The 20,013-nt window shown below is 44.4% G+C and overlaps 1 protein-coding gene across 1 annotated transcript; it reads right to left on the minus strand.

Annotated features, from left to right (window-relative positions):
- Window positions 1-9,714: 9,714 nt before the first annotated feature.
- Window positions 9,715-19,872, minus strand: LOC118770921 (copine-3-like). The gene is made up of 15 exons (XM_036518697.1): window positions 19,726-19,872; window positions 19,154-19,333; window positions 18,720-18,794; window positions 18,033-18,104; window positions 17,104-17,184; window positions 16,724-16,813; window positions 15,617-15,715; window positions 15,014-15,100; window positions 14,130-14,189; window positions 13,360-13,493; window positions 12,330-12,384; window positions 12,166-12,217; window positions 11,497-11,630; window positions 10,790-11,026; window positions 9,715-10,093 (listed from the first exon to the last, which is right to left on the minus strand). The coding sequence occupies exons 1-15, from the start codon at window positions 19,852-19,854 to the stop codon at window positions 9,974-9,976; spliced, it is 1,605 nt and encodes a 534-aa protein (XP_036374590.1). The 5' UTR covers window positions 19,855-19,872; the 3' UTR covers window positions 9,715-9,973.
- Window positions 19,873-20,013: the final 141 nt, after the last annotated feature.

Genomic DNA, 20,013 nt, shown 5'->3' on the forward strand with positions numbered 1-20,013 from the left:
TGCATCTGTGGTAATCTGGCAGCCAATCATTTGCCCTTATAAGACCTGGGTGACTTTGAGATTGGTTAAGTCCCGACTGACAAATTGAATTTAGGCAGTTCGATAAAGAGCCTTAATTTTTGTCAAATGAGAAAATCGCTTTTTTTCTTTCCTCCTTCCTTTGTCCATGCTGGTCCTGACGCTTGTTCTTTGAGAGATGACCAATCCGAGTGCTTCTGCCTAGCATCCAAGGAGAAACATTTTCTTAGCTTGGGTCTGAATGCAGTTTTACCTGACATTGTTGGAGAATAGATTAGGCTGTCATCGATTTTCTTGTTTCTTGGATCACATCGAAGACAGGCTATTGTGACTCGCCCTGCTGCAGCTTTAATGACATTTTTTCGGAGAAATAGGGCCTCCAGATCTTGGCAGGAACAAGATTACCTGTACGTGGTCCAAGAGTGTCAATGCATAAAGATGTTTGACGTACTGTGCCAAGTAGCAGAGGCTTCTAAGGCCTTTTTTATGCTACACAGCCCTATATCTGTGAAGTATTACATTCATTTGTGAGTTCACTTTTATACTGAGATCAATGGCAGCCGGTGAGATTTCGCTGGCATGCTATGACATGACACGGATTGACATAATCCACCAGGGTCGAAGCATTCATCAGCACAGACATACCGAGCTCAAAGCAAGCAAATGGCCCTCACAAGGGAGACCAATATATCCTTGACACAGTCAATCAAATCCTTTTCCCGAGTTTTGCTGGCACACAGAGCCACCCTTGGATCCTGATAAGATCAGTTCTCTCTTTATTTTTTATTTTTTTGTTTCGTTTTTTCAAAGAACAGTGCATGGTGTGAGTGCTGTTGCCTATGCAGCCCATGCACCCCAGGGGTGCACGCCATGCCAAAGGACTGACCCCCCCCCCTCACACACACACACACACACACACACACACACACACACACAGACAAACACAAGGAGACACACACACAGACAGACAGATACACACACATCCACATGCGCAGACACACAGACACACACACAGACACACACACATCCACACATGCAGACACACACAGACCCACACACAGACCCACACACAGACGCACGCATTTCCTGTCACTGCCAGTCAGATGCCACTGACGTTCACGCCACTGATTTGAGATGCTAATGAAATTTGCCACCGTGGAGATAAATGCCTCTTGCCTTCCGCTTCATTAAGACGATAAGCACAATTAAATTGCCAGATCGCGTGGCCTCTGCTGTAAATACGGCATTAAAGAGATCTTACCGTGTCGACCCCCTGCTGTTCGTCTTTGAGGTTTATTTCTTGTTTGTTTCATGTCTTTTAGGTGGGATAATTGATGCCAAAATTTTCACTGCTGATTCCAAAAGTCAGGGACATTTCATTTACAGAGGGGATTTCATTCTCTCCCCGAATGGGCTTCTGCTTGCATCTAGCTGTCCCAAATGACATGTTTTTAATTTAGGTGTGAAATATGAGATATTTTTAATAATTCTTTCATATCTACAGCTATTTTATTATTTATTTTTAGGAATTTTTCTTAGCTATTTTGATGTGATAAATACATGAGTTACACAGATTATATAAACATAACTGCATGATTGCTTACACTATAATTAGGACTGTACTACATGTTTATTGTAATTTGGAAATATGAGATGGATAGTAGATTGTATAAAAGAGAAATTTCAGTTGTAGACTTCCACACAATTTACAAAGAGTAATTTAAGTGATTAAAAACTATCCTTTGGATTCTGCCTTTGTGTTACCTAAAGCCCCATCCTCTATAAACCTTCAAAGAAAAGAATCTGTTAAAATGTACAGTCCAGAATCCATACTTCATAATTAGATCTAAATATACCATGCTTATTATAAAGCACATCAGATATTTTAATCTATGAATACATTAGAGGGTATTTAAAAAAAACATATATTGTAAAATGTATTCTGCAATATTACTTGGCAAACGTGGATTTTTAAATGTGTAATTTAGTTCAAAATATGTAGAACTACGCATTCCCATAGTGCTTTGCGTATATTGCCATGGGGGCGTAGTTTGAAAAGGTTTACCTGCATGTGACTGGTCCTGGACTCAGCCACCAGGCCGTTCCGAAAATTGCAAAAGGGTCGGATCTGTATCTATCAGGCAGTCCTCTCCAGGCAGGGTGTTGTGTCCTCAGAAAAAAAAAAATAATCGCTTTTATCTACAACTTCAGTCCAGCCTCAACACTATCTTATCTCGGCCCGAATCCTTTTTATAGAAACGGCTCAGCGGAGAGGCGGGGGGGGTATGGGGGGAGTGGGGGTGGTGGCGGCGGCCAGCGAGTCCACCTGAGCTAGCCTCTGAAATGAATCACACTGATAAAGGGGCCGTGATAAGAGTTATCTCCGGGAAAGTTAAGTAAAGCCACAAAGCGCAGTTTTTTTTTTTTCTGCAGGGCGGGCGGGGTAATTTAATTCCGATTCCAAGTGCCACTTTGCTTTGAAGATAGCAGTGGAACCTTCCAGAGGTAATCGATTCCATCTGCGAGCGCGCATCCCAGCGCCGATGGCTCCCGGTGTCTTCTTTTTTTTTTCTTCTGCCCTTTCGTTAAAAAAAGTGTCTTCGGATGTGTGTTTTTTTTTTTGTTTGTTTTTGTTTCGTATTGTTTAGTTCTTTTTTTTTTAAGCCACATGTCTCTAAACGCTAAACATTACATGAGCCAAACAGTAACACTATCTCCAGGAAAGACTGATAAGATTTTGCCGACAGTTAGATATAAAGCAAACCCGCCCCCCCCCCCCAAACTGTTTGTGCAGTCCCTCAGTGCCAGTAGAGGGGAAAACGTCTCACAGGCCTATTCATCACTTCGGAGAGGGAAGAAGGAGCTCTTTGGGCTCTGCCAAGGCAAAGCTCTAGATGACTATCTTGTTTCTGTCCTTAAAGGAACCTGTCGCAGGATATATAGCGCCTTCCTCGAGGGGCGGAGTGTCGTCAGCCGCTTCTGCTATCCAAGGCCACTTCATACATTAGCCGCAGCCTCTGAGTAACTCCAACATAAAACCCACCTGATGGGTAACTGGGTATAAATATGGATAGATATGGTTTGAACAACTGGCCTACATTCACGTTTACATTATATTAATGACATGTAGCAGACACTCTTTTCCAGATGTTACAACTTGTTTACGTTACCCATTTATACATCTGAATATTTACTGAGGTAATTCTGGGTTAAGTAACTTGACCAACAGCATCCTAAACCAATGTGACATAACACAGCACCAGTGCCCAAGCAGGGAATCGAACCAGCAACCTTTTGTTATAAGCCCTGCTCGTTACCGCTACGCCACACTGCCACCCTAGTTGTATGCCAAGGTGTAGTTTCAGAGAGGGTCTGTGGATTGAGAATGGCCCAGGAGGGCCATTGGGCCTGTTCAGATGTGGTCAAGCAAACTGTCACATCAGACTGTGTTGCCTGTGGACAGCAGTTGATGAAACTTTCTGTTTGTTAAAGGGAGGTGACACAGCTGCCATGTAATGGAGTGTACCGAGAACATGGAGCTGTGTAAGGTTTCATCAACGTAGCAGCTTGGTGTCATTCACCCCTCAGCTCTTAAGTGTATGTTTCAGGAGGCTAACCTTGTCACTTCACAGGGCTGGCGTTCAGCGACTGTTAAACCCTGACCTCCTCAACGCCACAAACGAAACTGTTCCATGTCCAGCCTTCAGTCTGTCTTCAAGCTGTGAGATGTCTGACACTGAGAAAATGCCCGTTATGCATTTTGTTTTATTGGGATTGACTGGATTTCACAGCTAATATTTAACGCCTGACATATGCTTTGTCATGGTGAGAAGGTGGAGGTTAAGTGTTTGTGATAATGGAATGCTGGGAGAAGCTATTTGGATGTGATTAATGAGCTCAGCTGTTGTGGATGTCTCCCTGTGTTGTTGTCTAAATGAGACAGACACCAATCACAGACAGTCGCAAATGCAACCAGACATGAACTCTAAGCGTCATCAGAGATGGGGATGTTTTTGGAATGAGGAGAGAAAACCATTGCATCTGTATCTGTAGATCCCTCATCAGCGGTGGAGGTGGGCCTGACCTCCTGGCAGAGTGCTCCTGACAGAGTGGAGGACGTCCTTATTGACATTCCTCCTCCTGGTCTGTGAGGAAAAGACATTACAGGCTTTTCTTAAATACAAATTGCCATGCACGTTTACTCACACCCCAAGCCTAGAGGGCTGACCTGGAGTCAGGGTTTTCACAGATGTCTGAGCCCCGGCCCACACTGTATGTTGACACATCTTTCTTTTGCTACCGGTTTGTAAAGAATGCATGCTATGCCAATGTCCATCGTATCGATTGTACATTGTCTGGTACATTGAAGGTACAGTCACATTCTGTCATGGTCAAAATGAATGACACAATTTGTACAGTACATGAGGAAAAGGGGCGGCGGCATAGTGGTAAGGAGCAGGGCTCGTAACCAAAAGGTTGCTGGTTCGACTCCCCACTGGGGCAATGGTGCTGTACCCTTGGGCAAAGTACTTAACCCACAACTGCCTCAGTAAATATCCAGCTGTATAAATGGATAATATGTAAAAGTTGGAACCTATGTAAGTCGCTTTGGATAACAGCATCATGCTATATGACAATAATGTAATGTAAGATTATTTAAATACTTTGTAAGGTTATTTAAATACTACTTTGGGGTATTAGTTAGTGGCATAAGATTTTACTGGGGTAACACATGGATTCGAGCACGAAAGGTTGTTCTATGATATTTGCAGCAGTCTGAGGTACTGTATTAGTGCGTCTATAACAATTTAAATTGCAGCATTTGTGCTTCAGAAGTTTGTGTGCCCACTTAAAGAGTGAGCATCAGAACACACGGCAAACAACCTCGATTCTTTGGAAAATCAGCATTGCTAATAGCTTCAAAAGCTTTTACGGAGAAATATTTTCAAAAGCTTTTAAAAAGCTCTTGAGAACAATGTATTGATTTTCCCTCTTTTGAAGATATGTCAGGGTTTTTTGAAAAGCGTCTGGTTCCATTCTGCGCTGTGTTTCTGGTCGGCAAAGACGGACCTTTTAAAGTGGAACAAAGGCACGGAATGTGAATTTGCCCATCAGACAATATGGCGCAGGGCATCCTGCACTTGGGGAGACATCTTTGATTAACATGTAATCCCTGCAGGCAAGGCTTTGAATGCTTTGTGTGGGGTGTCAGATGAGGAGTCAAGGTCTCAGTTCTGACACCGCCGGCACAATGCCGACAGACCTCTTTAAACCAGACATTTCTTTTGTCATGTTACTGGCACTGTCCATATCTAACCTAGCTTCCGCGCTAAAGGGGCATTTTGCATGGAATTTAACTGCTTTTTTTTCCACTGCTATTACAGTCAGTGATGTCTCACACATGGCTCCAGCTGCCTCCACACGGCTTTCTTGCTTTCTTCCCGCTAGCCAGTTCTCCCCTCCTGGTTTGAATTCCGCCTCACTGCTTGGCAGTTTTCATTCTACCAGGGTAGACTTGGGTAGACTGTAGCTTGATATGGAATGTCATGTTGCGCGTTGGCACAGACTGGCACACTTGCATGCATGTTTGACTCTCTGAAGGGCTCCTAGGTGTGGCTGTGTGAGAAAACTAATCTCAGGGAAAGCAGCTGGTCGGACATTACGAAGAATTTATGAATCATTCTTGGAAGGAGAGCTGTCTGGTTGTGTGCTCGGGCTGCTAAATTTCCACGGGCTTCACCTTCGAATACTTTCTGATGTTTTTTCCAGGTTTCACATTAATGCCTAGCTGCAGGTCTAGACATGTTAAATTATAATGAAGTTGACACCTGATACACCATGCCTGAGGTGCCATTTTTAAGCTTTCCAGGGCTTCCACTTAGCGCTCTCTCATTTTCAGTTATATTGTGTATGACCAATCTAGGTGAGCTAGATGCAGTAACCAGAACTCAGAGTATGGAATTCCCATCAGCAGTTAAAGTGTCTCTGATTTAGTTCAGATAACAGTGTTGCTGGAAGGCAGGAATGAGTTCCAGTGGAAAGTGTCTGGGACACAAAGCAGCTGATTCAAACAACACAACGAAATGAAATAAAACCATAGAGGGGCGAAAAACTGCAGATGAAGCGAACTGCACTCCCTTGTTTCCTTCATAAAACAAACGGATGTCTTCTGCTGGCTCACGCTCACTGATCTGGGGTCAGTGTGGGGGTAGTGGAGGATGGTTAGAGGAAGTGGGTCGCTTCCTGCCCCACTGGCACAGGGACGGGGGCTCAGGGGGACGAGGGCAGGGAGCAGGAGGGCAGAGTGTGACCTCTGAACCTTCCCTGGTTCCTCTGCCCTCTCCCTGTCACACACACGCACTATTAAACACGTACACGTATACACACACACACACACACACACGCACTATTAAACACGTACACGTACACGTACACACACACACACACGCACTATTAAACACGTACACGTATACACACACACACACACACACACACACACACACACACACACGCACTATTAAACACGTACACATACACACACACACATACACACACACACACGCACGCACGCACACACACACACACACACACACACACGCATACAGACAAATGAACAAGTGAAGTGCGCATATGCAACCACACACATATGGAACACACACACACACACACACAAGTGAACAAGTGAAGTGAGCACACGCAATCACACACACGTGGAAAAAACACACACAATAACAATACTCAGTTCTACATGCTTTAACACGCATGCAACCAGAACCCAAAAAGAAAAAAAAAACCCTAATCTCCAAGCTCCTCTCAGACAGACCTTGGTCAGTGTTGATCACACAGACATCACCACGGTGAGGAACACATACAGGGTCACAGAAGACAGCAGTGGGGTCCTGTGGGCTGTTCCCTACCCTGATATGAGTGTTTAATGAGCTTCCTCCACAGAGCAGGACCACACAGAGAGAAACATACCTTACTGTGCCATACTTAAGCTTGACCTTCTATGACTGGTCTGGTCAAAAATAAAGTAGTTTTCTTTTCCACTCAAGCATTTAGCTTCTTGATTGTGTTAATTATCTTCCTGAGTGGGCTGTAAGCACTGCTCTTACGCTGGGGATTTTTGGTCTTAAAGACCACCAGGTGACCCGCTGGCCTGCAACCCCTCAGATACGGACACACCAGATTTAAAAATGATCCTTTCCACTAGCGATTTGGGTCACTGCTCTCCCCCGCCTGAGAAAGGTGTACTGACGCAGATTACAGAACTGTGTCCCACTCTGATGAAGGCTTGAATGCATTAGACATGACCTGCCCATTGACATGTGACCCACTGTTTAACCTCTGCAGCACGTTGTGGGTTGAAAACAGTCAGATAAATTTCAGCTTTACATCCACATGCATCAATCTACTGCAAGAACAGCAAGAAGATTAAACTTATTAATAATTATGATTATAAAAGAAAAATAACTGCAAAGAACACAGCGCAACCTACAGAAACTTGAGGGGAAAGGTCAGTCAAACAATACCCAAATCAAAATATTAAAAATTCAGAGAAAGAAACGGATAATCTAACTCAATCTCTCAGAAATAAATGACACTGCACTTTAGAGTTACCATAAATATTAAAACTGCCCCCTGCTGGTCACTGTGTGAAAAAACACCAAGTGTAGCTGGATCAGAGTGGAATGCAGGCACTCTAATGAAAAAACATGATCAATATTGCAGAAGAACATAAGAGCATTAGAGACATGCCAATACAAACCAGTATGACACATCCTAACTGTACGAGTACGTTATTCTAACAAAAGATGTGAACTGTATTGTGCTCTTAATGTGAGCATAATACATAATGAGCATAACGAGCTATGATTTATTTTAAAAAAATATATGTTTACACTCAAGTGCATATAGGCAGAAGTGTGGTGTAGTGGTAAGGAGAAGGGCTTGTAACAAAAAGGCTGCTGGTTCAAGGCAAGGTACTGAACCTGCAGTTGCTTCAGTATATTCAACTATATAAATGGACAGAATTATAAGTTACTCTGGATAAGACCGTCTGTTAAATGACTGTAATGTATAAAAGTGGGAGATGTGCTTTTTTGCTTCTGGAAGTAACAGAAATAAAGGCTTTAAAGAATTAAAGGAATTATTATGGGCAGATGAAGTTTGTCTAAACTATAATGTCAGAGAGTATCCTGCCACTTTTCTTTAGCAGATACTCCTGGGGTGGTTAGCATTGTTTCCTGGTGTGATTAACTTAGCAAGTGTCTCATCATTTAGCGAGACCTTTTCAAATCGTCCCATCTCCTATGGAGTGACTCTATACGGAAACCAATCAGAGCTCTGACTCATATGCCAATGCCCAACGCAGTATCCAGCCTTACAGTGGCGGCGTGGCTATTTTTTGCGTTGAAATCTTTGTGCCTTACAGAGCTCTGTGTGAATGGGCTCATTGTTGAACCTCTGTCATTGATTGACAAAGTCGCGGAGCGTCATTTCATTACGGAGGAGGGGTTATTAACACCCACTCCTCACTCTTTTTCTCTGCTTTTTGTTTTGTTTTTTTTTTTTTCTTCTCTAAATTCCTCTTTCAGTAACCATTGAAAACGAGGTTTAGAATGACACCCGTCCTTTGAACGTGTCCCACGGGACACTGGGAAGAGGCTATTAGTCTTAGTCACTCAAAAGACACCGCCGCGCCGAGAAACTCTCGGCGAGCTCTCTGAATGGAGACAAAGCGTTCCGTTAGTCGTCACACATCTGTCATTACTCCCAGCGCGGAAATAAAGGCACGCCACTGCGTAGGTGATGAAAAGAACAACTTTTCTTTTTTTATTCAATTTTTCCTCTAAGTTGGGGGCGGAATTGCAAAGCGGGTGGGCTGAAAGCCGTCCTGCTGCGCCTCTGTGTACAACGAGCGCCAAACTGCTTTCTCCATCATGCAGCCATGTTCCCATGATTGTGTTTCCTTCCTGTTTTCTACGTGGCACTGTGTTCCGTTTAAGTTGTCAACAGTTGTATACCTGCCGGTACAACTGATGTGGTATAACGCATTGTTCCAAACCCATCGATTATTGTACGTGTCCCTTAATGCCATGCTCTTTTGTTAAGGACACAGGACTATCAGAACAGGTGGCAATGTTCACATTAAAACGAACATGGGAACGCATAATTTTTGTTGCCTGTCTGTTCTCTTTCTAGCTGTTGTCTATTCTCTATGCTGCCACCTGATGGCCATCTTGGGAGGTGCATGAGAAGGAATGAGGTCGTTCAGGGCCTGATACACCTCTCCTATAATCCCCTCAGCCTCGCAGTGAGCTGGAGAGCTTTAATTAAGTAAACGCTTCCTCTGCGTCCAAGTGCTGCCAGAGCACTGCAGAGAGAGGGAGGCCAAAAAAAAAAACCCAATTACTGCGGGCCACTCTGGTCCTCGTGTTCCAGACGCATGTCGGAGGAGGAGGCGAGAGAACGCACCGTTATTGAAAAGGTGATGATTCTGGCCCATCAGGCTTATACACAGCAGACCACAAGGACATAAAGAGACACCTGTTCTGTGCTCAGAGCAATAGGGAAATAAACAGCGGAGGCTTGCAAACCGGAAAGAGTCACCGTGAGCAAATACATACGCAAGGATACATACAAATAAAGTACACTGGAAATAACCATGACTAACCATGACTTGAACTACTGGGGAAAACATGACAAAACAATCCTTTGGTTGGTGTATCAAGAGAGGAGACAGATTACTCCCAGTTTAAAGCATTTTTTAGAAAATCCTTTTCCCTGTTCAATAGTTAAGGACACCTCCACAGCTGTCTGTGATCAGGGATGTAGGGGTTGGCCTAAAGGGAGGGTGGGTCTGAGGTCGTAGGGCGTGGTCAGGGGTGAAGAGGCTTGTTTGTAGTGTTGGTGGGTGTGTGGTCATTGGGCGTGGTCAGGGGTGAAGAGGCTGTTATGTCGACAGGACAGGGCTGGGGTCGTTGGGCGGGCTCAGCCCCACCATGCGGAAATAGGACACCACCTGGGCAGGGACCTCAGCCAGCACGGCCTGTGCCAGAGCCTCCATGGGGACCTGCAGAGAGAGGGAAGCAACAGGTGACCCCCTCAAGCTGACCCCCAAAATGTGGGCTCCAGTTGCTTCCCCATTATCATTTTTTGTCAACCTGGACAAGAGCAAACCATGTTATCCCAGCTCCACAAATGGAGCTGGCCTGGGTAGAAGAAATAGGCCAGCTGCGAATACTTCACCCAGCAAGGCGCTATGGTGGCTTGGCTCAGCATGCTTCTGTCAGTGGAAAGCAGACATGGATTCCATGTCCTGGTTCTAATACCCAAGGTTTCATACTTAAATCTTTGAGTGTTTCTCCGACCAACTCAAATTGCTGTGTTATCCATTTATGCTGAACTCATGAATGGGTAGTGCCCAGCCAGCTCACTGCGACCAGAAGAAAAACCACGATCAGCATCAGACTCAGCTCCTGCTGGGCTCCGTCTAGAACATTTCTTGCTCCAACTTGCTCCCCTGGCTTCATCTGTCTAATTACTTATTCGGCCAGATACATTTGCATCCCCTGAACTCACAGCAGTGAAATATATCTTCATTATGAGGTTACACTTTCAACTGCAATACATCACTTGAAGTAAAATGCAAAAGCTGAGTAAATCAGAGAGGTGATTTAATAACAGACACCCTCATGCTGTAGAGAGCGCTCAGCCCTGCAGGGAAGAGAGGCTGGCAGCGGGGAAAGGGAAGGGGGAGAGGACTCACGTCCTGGAAGTCGCGGAACGGCACGAACTGCACGATGTCTCTGGCGACGGCCTCGCCCGTGGGCGCCTGCAGGGGCCCGTCATCCCCGTCCAGGAACTCCATGCCGCTGAAGTCGGCCCCGCCCACGCCGACGATGATGATGGACATTGGCAGCCGGGAGGCGTTGACGATGGCGGCGCGGGTCTCGTCCAGGTCCGTGATCATGCCGTCAGTGAGGATGAGGAGGACGAAGTATTGCTGAGACAGGAAGAAAAGAAGACATTGTTCGGTCTGGCATGGCCCTGAATGCATCTCATCTGCAGTGCACAGGGCACAGTATGAGGGAAAGGTCAAAGTACAGGACCTGTTATTAGATGTTTATGGCTTTGAATGATTTAATAATATATATAAGTGTATATAAAATTATAGCTTCATTGGTGAATACCAGTTTGTGAACTTTTAGTGCTATCTTACAATATCTATGCAAAGGGTACAGTAGGAGGAGAAGATATGCTCCCAGATTTGGAGTTCCAGATTACAGATCCATTTAATTTACAAATAAATGCCCTTAGAAATGATGCAGTCTCCTGGTGACCCTATTTTACAGGTGGAAATGCAGGACCCTGCTATAACATGCTGGGAGCGTGAGCCAGTCCTGCTTTCCGGGCCTACCCACGTGACCACGGGGCAATGACTTAGCATTATTCGCGGTGCTGGGCGGGACTCACCGAGGCCGTGTTCTGCTGGGCCGCCTGGAAGCCAAAGCTCGCCACATGGTTGATGATGGGGGCAAAGTTCGTGGGCCCGTACAGCTGTACCTGAGGCAGACACATCCTGTAGGCCTCCAGCACCCCCTCTACACCTGCGGAGGAGCGCACCACACCCAACCACTAAAGGGCTGAACCCCATCCCAGACTCCTCCCACTCCATCAATGCCTGCTCAAGCATCTGGGAAGTCAAACCTATGAGCCAGACGCTACTTCCATGAAAAAACAAAAAATCAATGCATTCCTGAGAACAATCTCAGCACCCACTATTATTTAGGCAAGCAGTAATAAGCACTTCATTGATTAAAAACTTGTGCTTCTTAAATCAATGGAGTTGATTACTGCCTCCGCAACACAGTGTATGTCTCCATAGCACTGTGCGTTAAGATCAAATGTGTAACCTTAACCAGAGCGGGCAGACCTATTCTTCAAGAAAGTGAATTAAAAAAAACTGCCACAAAACATACATTCACGAGCAGAGCTTTTCCTTTTTTACTAGCTCTTTACTAGCTCTTAGATAGCTCTTAGATAGATGCTAAGGTCAAGGTTTACTGTAAGCGGATTCCTTGAGAACTCGAACCCGGTTCAGCGACCCTGTATGCACACACACCATGGGGGCTGAGGGCGTACCTGCGCAGAAGGGGTAGCTGGGATTGAAGTTGAGAGGGAACTCGTGCGAGACCTGCAGAAAGAAGGAACACTGTGAGGGGTGGTGAAGGGCGCCTCCCCCGTGCACGTTCCCCCACCGGATCCCCTTCAAAAAGATCTTGCTGTGCGTGTGGCCGTTAGCTCACCTCCCACGATGGGGGAATCTGAGCACCAAATCCAAACGCCGGAAACATTCTGTCGCTGCAAAAAGAAAAACAAAAAAACAGAAATGTACCCTCGCGCAATCCTGCTCGAACTGAACTTCCACGATCACACGACCGCCCGCGCAGTGCGATGCAGGCGCCCCTGTTTACTCGTAACTCTACACTTTCATAACATCATGTGTCAGACACACCGCAAGGTTACAGTATGTTCTGCTCTCCTTTGTGTATCCATGGCAACTTATGAAAATCATTGCAGTTTTTGTATCTTTTACAACCAGTCACTGAGCTGGGGCTCGGTGCTTTGCCCCAGGGGGAACAGCTGTGTGCCAGCCGGGACTCGATCCCGCAGCCTTTGTGCAGCTTCAGACCGTTACACCATGTGATGGGCTTTATGAACTGTGCTCATATCCATGTACTGCCGTTTGTTATCAGACAGATGCTCTTATCCGGAGGGACTTCAGGGCAAGATACATCCGGTGAATATCACAGGAGCACATGAGGGACCAAGATGAAAAACAGTGCTAAAAATGAGCATAACTGCATTATCATACAGATAATGCCTAGCAACACAGCTACAACTCATACACAGCTCAAACATACACACTGCAGCTAGCAATGACTTATAAGAGCAACAGTAATTCTGGGTTCAGATGGTAGAAAACAGTGATTCATTAGAGCAACATGGCTTTTTGTTGCACTGACATAAACTTAGGGCCTATGAATGACATGTGAATGAGTTAACCATGCAGGACACAACAGGTATTGAGAAGTGACGTATTTTAAACTGATATGTGCTGTGGTAAAGTAAAATTCAGACCAGGAGTTTGCAATAAATACCCAGAGAATGCCCAAGACCCCCTCAGTTTGGAGAGTCGGTCATGGTCACAAGTGAGGGAACTTACATCAATCTCTCTGTGAGATGCATCTGTGGTAGAAGTTGCATGACGGAGGAACCAGATCAACAAATCAACACATTGTCAAGACTCCGGAGACACGTTAAAGTGGGCAGTACCTATCGTAGTCTTGGATGACCATCCCCACAGACCAGATTGCCACCAGGTACTCATTGAAGCCATCAGGGCTGATGTAGTGCAAGGACTCTGGGCTGCTGGGGTCACCATTGGACCCTGTGAAGTCCACACCCACCTAGGCGACCCGGGAGAGAAGGCGTGACACCATTAACATGCTGTAGCAGGGGGACCTTCGATTGGCTGGAGATGTGGCCAATACGCGCTCACATACGGCAATGGGATTTAGCAAAATCCAGCATCCAGCCCCGCACAAACAGGCACACAAAAGCAGGGCCACAGCCCTCTCCTCGCAGGCGTATCGAGGCTGTTTGTGCACGGCGTTCTGCATTGTTTCCATAACAATTCTACCCCAGTTTGGTAATCTGGTATTAGGCAGGCTTCTATTTCCCCGTCCTCACTGAAAGGTTTGAGCCACTGGAAAGAAAAGCCATGGAAAATCAGCCATTCACAGTCCAGCAATGGCTACCGCTGCTAGTGTTGTGTACTCTAAGCTAATGTGATCAGAACCGTGGATGATGCATGTAAGTTATATATATAGGTGATTTATAACTATATATAGACAGAAAGTTACATATCACCTATATATGTACATATATATCTCATACAAGGGGGTAGAACATCAGTCCAACAGACTAGCTAAACTCCCCTAATGGAATCCAGGCTAAACCTAACAAACACCTATTTATATATACACATATATGCATGTATATACATACAGCTGGTGTGAAAAAGCAGTAAAATTGTTGCTCACAGTGAAGTTGATTTGGCATCCACCCATGACGTAGTCAAGGAAGCTGTACTCCTTCACAACCTGCAATTATAGTAAACTATAAGCAAACAGTATGTTATGTATCACAGTTTTACCCCGCTACAATAAAGCTTATTCACAAGTAAACACAAGAAGATGTACTATGGGGTACCCCATCGAGTAAATAGTTACACATGTATCTATGTATGTTATACATGCATAGTATATAGTGTGGTCTGTAGTATATTTGCATGGTTTGTAAGGCCATACACTGCTCTGAGTCACAGGTTAAGTGCGCACTCCACACGTCAGGCTGCTACGCTACTCAATGTCAAGACTAAACACCCACAATGTGTGTTGTTCAAAGACACCTGAGGTCATTCTCTGAGAGCAGGTTGAAATGAATTAAGTACTCTGGAAAAAAGGCCATTAACTAAACCAAACTCAGGGACTCAAGGACTTACTGCATGCTGGGCCATTTTTGTCTGTTTAAAAAAAAAAAATGCTCAGATGTGTGTGTGTGTGTGTGTGTGTGTGTGTGTGTGTGTGTGTGTGTATGTGTGTGTTGCCCAGTCACAGCTCCTGGATCTGTCTCATCTCACACACAATATGGTGGTGGTTAGTATTAGAGCTGAGTCAACTGATCCTGGATGATTACATGGGACAGGGACACCCCTACTTTTCCACAGCAACAGAGAACATGCTTAGCTAAACCCCAGCACAATTTGTTGAGTGTCCCTTTCTGACAATTTTGTATTGTTCTTGTCAAAGTCTACAATAGCCTTAGTAATATTTAACACCACAGAGAGGGAGAAATGACTGTACTGGCCTCCAGCGACTGCTCTGTTTTACTGGGGCAGATCTGACAGCAGCTGAAGGAAGCATACCTGGCAGAGCCTGAAACTCACAATGCCCGAGTTCTCGTAGTTCTTTTTCTTCTCTTTCTTTTCCTCGTTCACACACTCAAACTCTGCCTGGGGATGGAGACGACAGTTAAGACTGTTAAATCGATCCCTGTGTGAGTTACTGAAATCACATGAGGCTGGTTAAAAAGGAAACCAACAGACCAATGGACAAATACTCGGCAATGTTGACAAAGAAAGAAGTTTTGAAAATCCAGGTCATGATTGGCTATTGGTTGCTTTTTTTATTTTTTTTGATCTTGCTATTAATCTTTTAAGCTAACGTTTCAGAGAAGGCTTGTGAGTAAAATACAGGCTGACAAAAATAAACCCAGTTTTACAGTAGCATACAGAAGGACTGTAATAGTCATTAACAAGGAGCGGGTGAGTCATAAAATGGCATCTTAAATTCATCACTTTTGCAACAAAAACCTTCGCAACACAACAAAAGAAAAAGCTTTCATACTTTCCATCACTCAAGAAGAGACATAGGAGGCAATTTGAATTCTGCCACTCTGAGCTTGGCCACTTTATGACAGTGCTAATGTTCGATAACTGACTCCCTCACTGTGGGTGACTGGCACTCACTGGTGAAGCCCATGAAGCCTGCTGGAGGCGGATCAGATCCGTCTCGAATGACCCTATGAGTTCATGGGATCCGCCATTGTCAAAGTCGTAGCACTCTACCTGCAGCACAGCAACATCACAGAAGGAAAAAAGGGTGAAGGTAAAAGGGCAAAGGTGAAAGGTAAAAGGTGAACAGCCACTGTACAACTAAACAGTATGAAACAAAACACTTGCAATCAGAACCCATTAATTTCAATTCAAATTGTCTAGAACTGGAGGTAAATCAATCAGGTGCCACTTGGTGCCACAGTCTCAAAGCTATGAAAAACTGAAACTGAACTGAAAAACAGCATTTAATCTTGAGAAAGTGTATTGTTAACAAAAGAAAGAATGTCAATTGAATGTTTTTCTTATTTCTTTGAGAAACTCTTTTTTATGCTTGTCATAGGAATACTGGCACAGTACACCAAACAGCCAAATGGTTGCTATTTTGATGTTTTTCTGAGAGCACAGTGGTGACCCTCTTATTAAATTCTTGCCTGCGGGGGATCACAAAAAGTATTTAAGCAACAGAAAGTGTGCTTTTAAAGGGCAGAGCAGAACGAAATCTCCCCCTCAGAATGAAAATCCTTGTCATTACTACACTGTGACAGGGGCTCTCAGCTGAGGACCGAAGAAATCAAAATCGGTCTCCAAAGTAAAATGAACACGGTGCTGTCAACAACAGTCACACTTTAGTTCTGCTTCTCCCTCCAGGAACACACAAATCTATGGGTGAATATATCCCAGATTCACATCACATTATATGTATTCCAACTTTGTGCAGATTTGACACAAGCCTCATCCAATAAAATACATAAAAACGAATTAACTGCACATGCTGAGAACAAAACATTGTAATGGTTTGGATTTGAGGCCATATTACAATTCTGGATGCTGTTTAACTTTTAATCGAATCACTAAAGAAAGTAAGCCTTGAAACAGATGTTGAAATGTGTCACTATACATATGTGTTTCATTTAAATGAGACGGAATCAACTAGAGTTTTATCAATATCACCCACCCCTGGTGAGAGGGGCGGTGTGGCCCTTGGCTCCACCCCCTGGGAATGCACTGGGTTTGACCCACCTTGATGGGCTGTTCCATGTTACCCCCGCACAGGGTCTGCAGAGGAACACAAAAGGGGCTCCAGACGGGATCCAGGTTGTTTTGGATCATCTGCACAGAAAGAAGGGGACACAACTTTTCACTACAGTACATTTTAAGCTTAATACAAATCAAAAAAACAAACAAAAAAAAAAACACGCTGATTAGAATTTCCCATGTTTGGTTGCCAAGATTCAACTTGGTACCTAAAAAATCTCCACAAAAACCAAAATAGAGAAATGAAGGTGATGTCACGTCACACACAAATTATGCTTCTTTTGACCTAATCAAGCTCTAAGGAATCCTGGACTCTCTCACGTTGATAGAGCGGCAGTGTTTTGTTTATGATTTTAGGAACACACCTCTGTTCTGTGGGCCAGCTGCCATCCAGACTCAGTCTTTCTGTGGAACTCCAGGAATGGGTCGGACTTTCCAAAGAAATCCTGAAACAATCCACTTTGATTCATTTCTTTCATGTTTGGTCAAGAAAACAAAAAAAAATCTCTAAACTCTATATCTGTTTGCTTCTTTAGATGTTAGATACAACTAATGAGCAATCACTTTTAACATTGTGGCATAGTGGTAAGGAGCAGTGCTTGTAACTGAAAGCTTGCAGGTTTGATTCCCTGCTGGGGCACTGCTGCTGTACCCTTGGGAAAGGTACGTAACCCAAATTTGCCTCAGTAAATATACAGCTGTTTAAATGGATAATGTATTAACATATTACATGGATGTAAACATGTAACCTCAGAAAATCGCTCTGGGTAAGACCATCTGCTAAATGACAATAATGTAATAATGGAAGCATTTTTACATTTGCATATATACTGCTCTTTGGGCATTAGCCTCTTTTGGCTCAATTCAAACAGCCTGGTGAACTAAGGGGAGATCAGTTTAATCACATGTTACACTCATTCCATGCAAAAAAATACATTTCCAGTTATTGCAAATCTGCAGAATAGCAATGTGGGATAATCAGCAGGATGTAGGTTGGAATTGTAGGCCTAACCCTGCTGTTGTAACCTCAAGCAAGAGCTTTGGTTTATAGCCAGCTATATTAATGGGCGATATGAAGAAAAACTGGAAATGGCTGATATGTAAATAATGTAAAAAAAAAAAAAAAAGTGAATGCAGAATTTCATAAAAGGAAATGACCAGGCCGGGCTGTTCCACACTGGGAAAGAATGGACGACTGGAGGCATGGGAACACCTCTATGTGGAAAAGCTGCCATTGTTTGTATGCGAGCGGCTCTACGAGCGGGATGGTCTAATTTCTGTCACTGTGTCTTACTTTGTTGTCGAGTTTCCTGGCCTCCACCTCAATGCTCACCACCCTGTTGTCTTTGATTTCCTCTGCGCTGACCTGGTAGAGAAGGGAAAGTAAAACATCGTCCGCAGATTAAGAGCAGGCACTGCAGGACCGGAGCGTGTGTCCAGATCGAGAGGGTTGGAATGTGCCTTCCAACCCCATCTGCAGGGGGCTTATTTCAGCATACGGGAGAGGACACCTCCTAATTCCAGGCCTATTAAATTAAGAGGGCCATCGCTTCACAGAAGAGAAGCATTATGGATTCAGTGGAAATAAATTTATCCATGATCCCTTGCGCTAAAACTTAACATGCCCTTTCAATGTTACTGAGTGAATGCTACACAGGTTTATAAAGTTATTAGACATTCATAAGTTGATACGTAAATGGTTGATGATGCTGTTATTGCTTATTTATGAAACAGAATTTCAGTGCTTTACAATGTGAGCAGTCGCCAAATACAGAACATTATTCTACTGACAAAAAGACTTCTATATATGACAATCTTTTATAAAGCATTTTCCCGTGGAACACTGACGCATTGTCATTTTGACGCGATTCATCACAATGAAAAGATTTAACCGCTACTATTTATTGAATTCAGCTGAAGACTGAAGTACAGTTTTTAAAATGTGTGACATTGCCATGGAAACCCTTTGAGTGACGCTCACTGTGATGGTGCCTTCTCCTGCTGGTCTGTTGTTCTTCAGAAGAAGAGGACGAGTCTGCCTCCTGCTGGACACAAGCTGGAATACACAGAAAATTCCCTAATTATTGTTACAATCTTCTGTGTAAAGTTTTTTGTATGAATTATCGCATACAGTGCAACACCGATGTAGTTCAATTAACTTTTGATCTCTGTATCCTTCTTAGCAACCAGTGCAGGTTCACTGCAAAAAGTGTTTCTTTCACTCTGTCTGGCTTCTTTTCCATCTACAGTGCTTTAATGGGCAAAACTGAAACTAGCCCCAGTCCTGATTACTGGAAAACCCGCTATAAGGTCACCACTAAATCACAAAAGATGCACCAGAAACACAACATTTGGTTAACATATCCACAACACAGTGTCCCACCCCCCCGCCCACGGGACAGGAAGTGACCTCACCTGACCCAGCGTGCACTCCATCTCGCCCAGGAAGTCGTCATCACCGAGGTCCTTTGTCTTGTTGTCAACGTCATAGATTCCGAATTTCAGCTTCTGCACCATCTCAAAGTAATAGTCGATAACGAACCTCTTGGAAAACTGTGGGCTCAGGCAGTTCTGCACCCTCTCGGTGCGGTCCATCTGCAATTAAAGGGCCACCCTTTACCCCTCTGCTATAGCGGGTGACCTCAAATTAATCCTTTTTCCATCATAATATTTATGTCACGAAAGCCTACAGATGATAACGAAGACCCCCCCAAACCCCATTCATTAAATACACTGTATGGTGTATTTTGTGCAAGGCTTTACAACGGTCGGCACTACAGAGAGAAAACAAACTATCATAATGAAAGAATTATTTAATAAAAGAAACGAACAGGTACACTTCATTAGCTGCAACTTGTCTGTTCTCCACCTAGTGGCCTTGTATAGTTACTGCAGGAGCTACTCAGTGAGCAGGTCAGGAAGTCACTGAGGGACACTACCAACTCTAGGGGAAAAAATAAATCAGGATCTGAACAAGGGCAGCTGACCTCCAACCACTGGCCTCCAGGGTTCTCAAAGAGAACACACAGGGGGTCAGATTTGGAGCCCACGTCCCTGTCTCGCAGGTTCTCACAGGACACCGTCAGCTCCACCTTGGTCACACACCAGTCTGCCATTGGGGCCAACCTGGAACCATACAGGTACAAGGACACTTGCACTCACAGGCCCGATCCAGAACCACCCACTAACCCCTTCCCCCTAGCCCTTAATGAACCCCCCTCATAGATATGAAACAGCTGGATAGGTGTAATCAATATGGCAGAAACTGCAGAGGG

The sequence above is a fragment of the Megalops cyprinoides genome, chromosome 24, assembly GCF_013368585.1.
Source record: "Megalops cyprinoides isolate fMegCyp1 chromosome 24, fMegCyp1.pri, whole genome shotgun sequence".
NCBI classification, from domain to species: Eukaryota; Metazoa; Chordata; class Actinopteri; order Elopiformes; family Megalopidae; genus Megalops; species Megalops cyprinoides.

Bases quoted from the DNA above. Each gene is read 5' to 3' on its own strand.
- LOC118770921 (XM_036518697.1), bottom strand. From the start codon at position 19,854: ATGGCAGACTGGTGTGTGACCAAGGTGGAGCTGACGGTGTCCTGTGAG. The intron at 18,795-19,153 runs GTGAGGTCACTT...TGTGTATTCCAG, and splicing joins TGGAGTGCACGCTGGGTCAG to CTTGTGTCCAGCAGGAGGCA. The intron at 17,185-18,032 runs GTAAGACACAGT...GGATTGTTTCAG, and splicing joins CCAGGAAACTCGACAACAAA to GATTTCTTTGGAAAGTCCGA.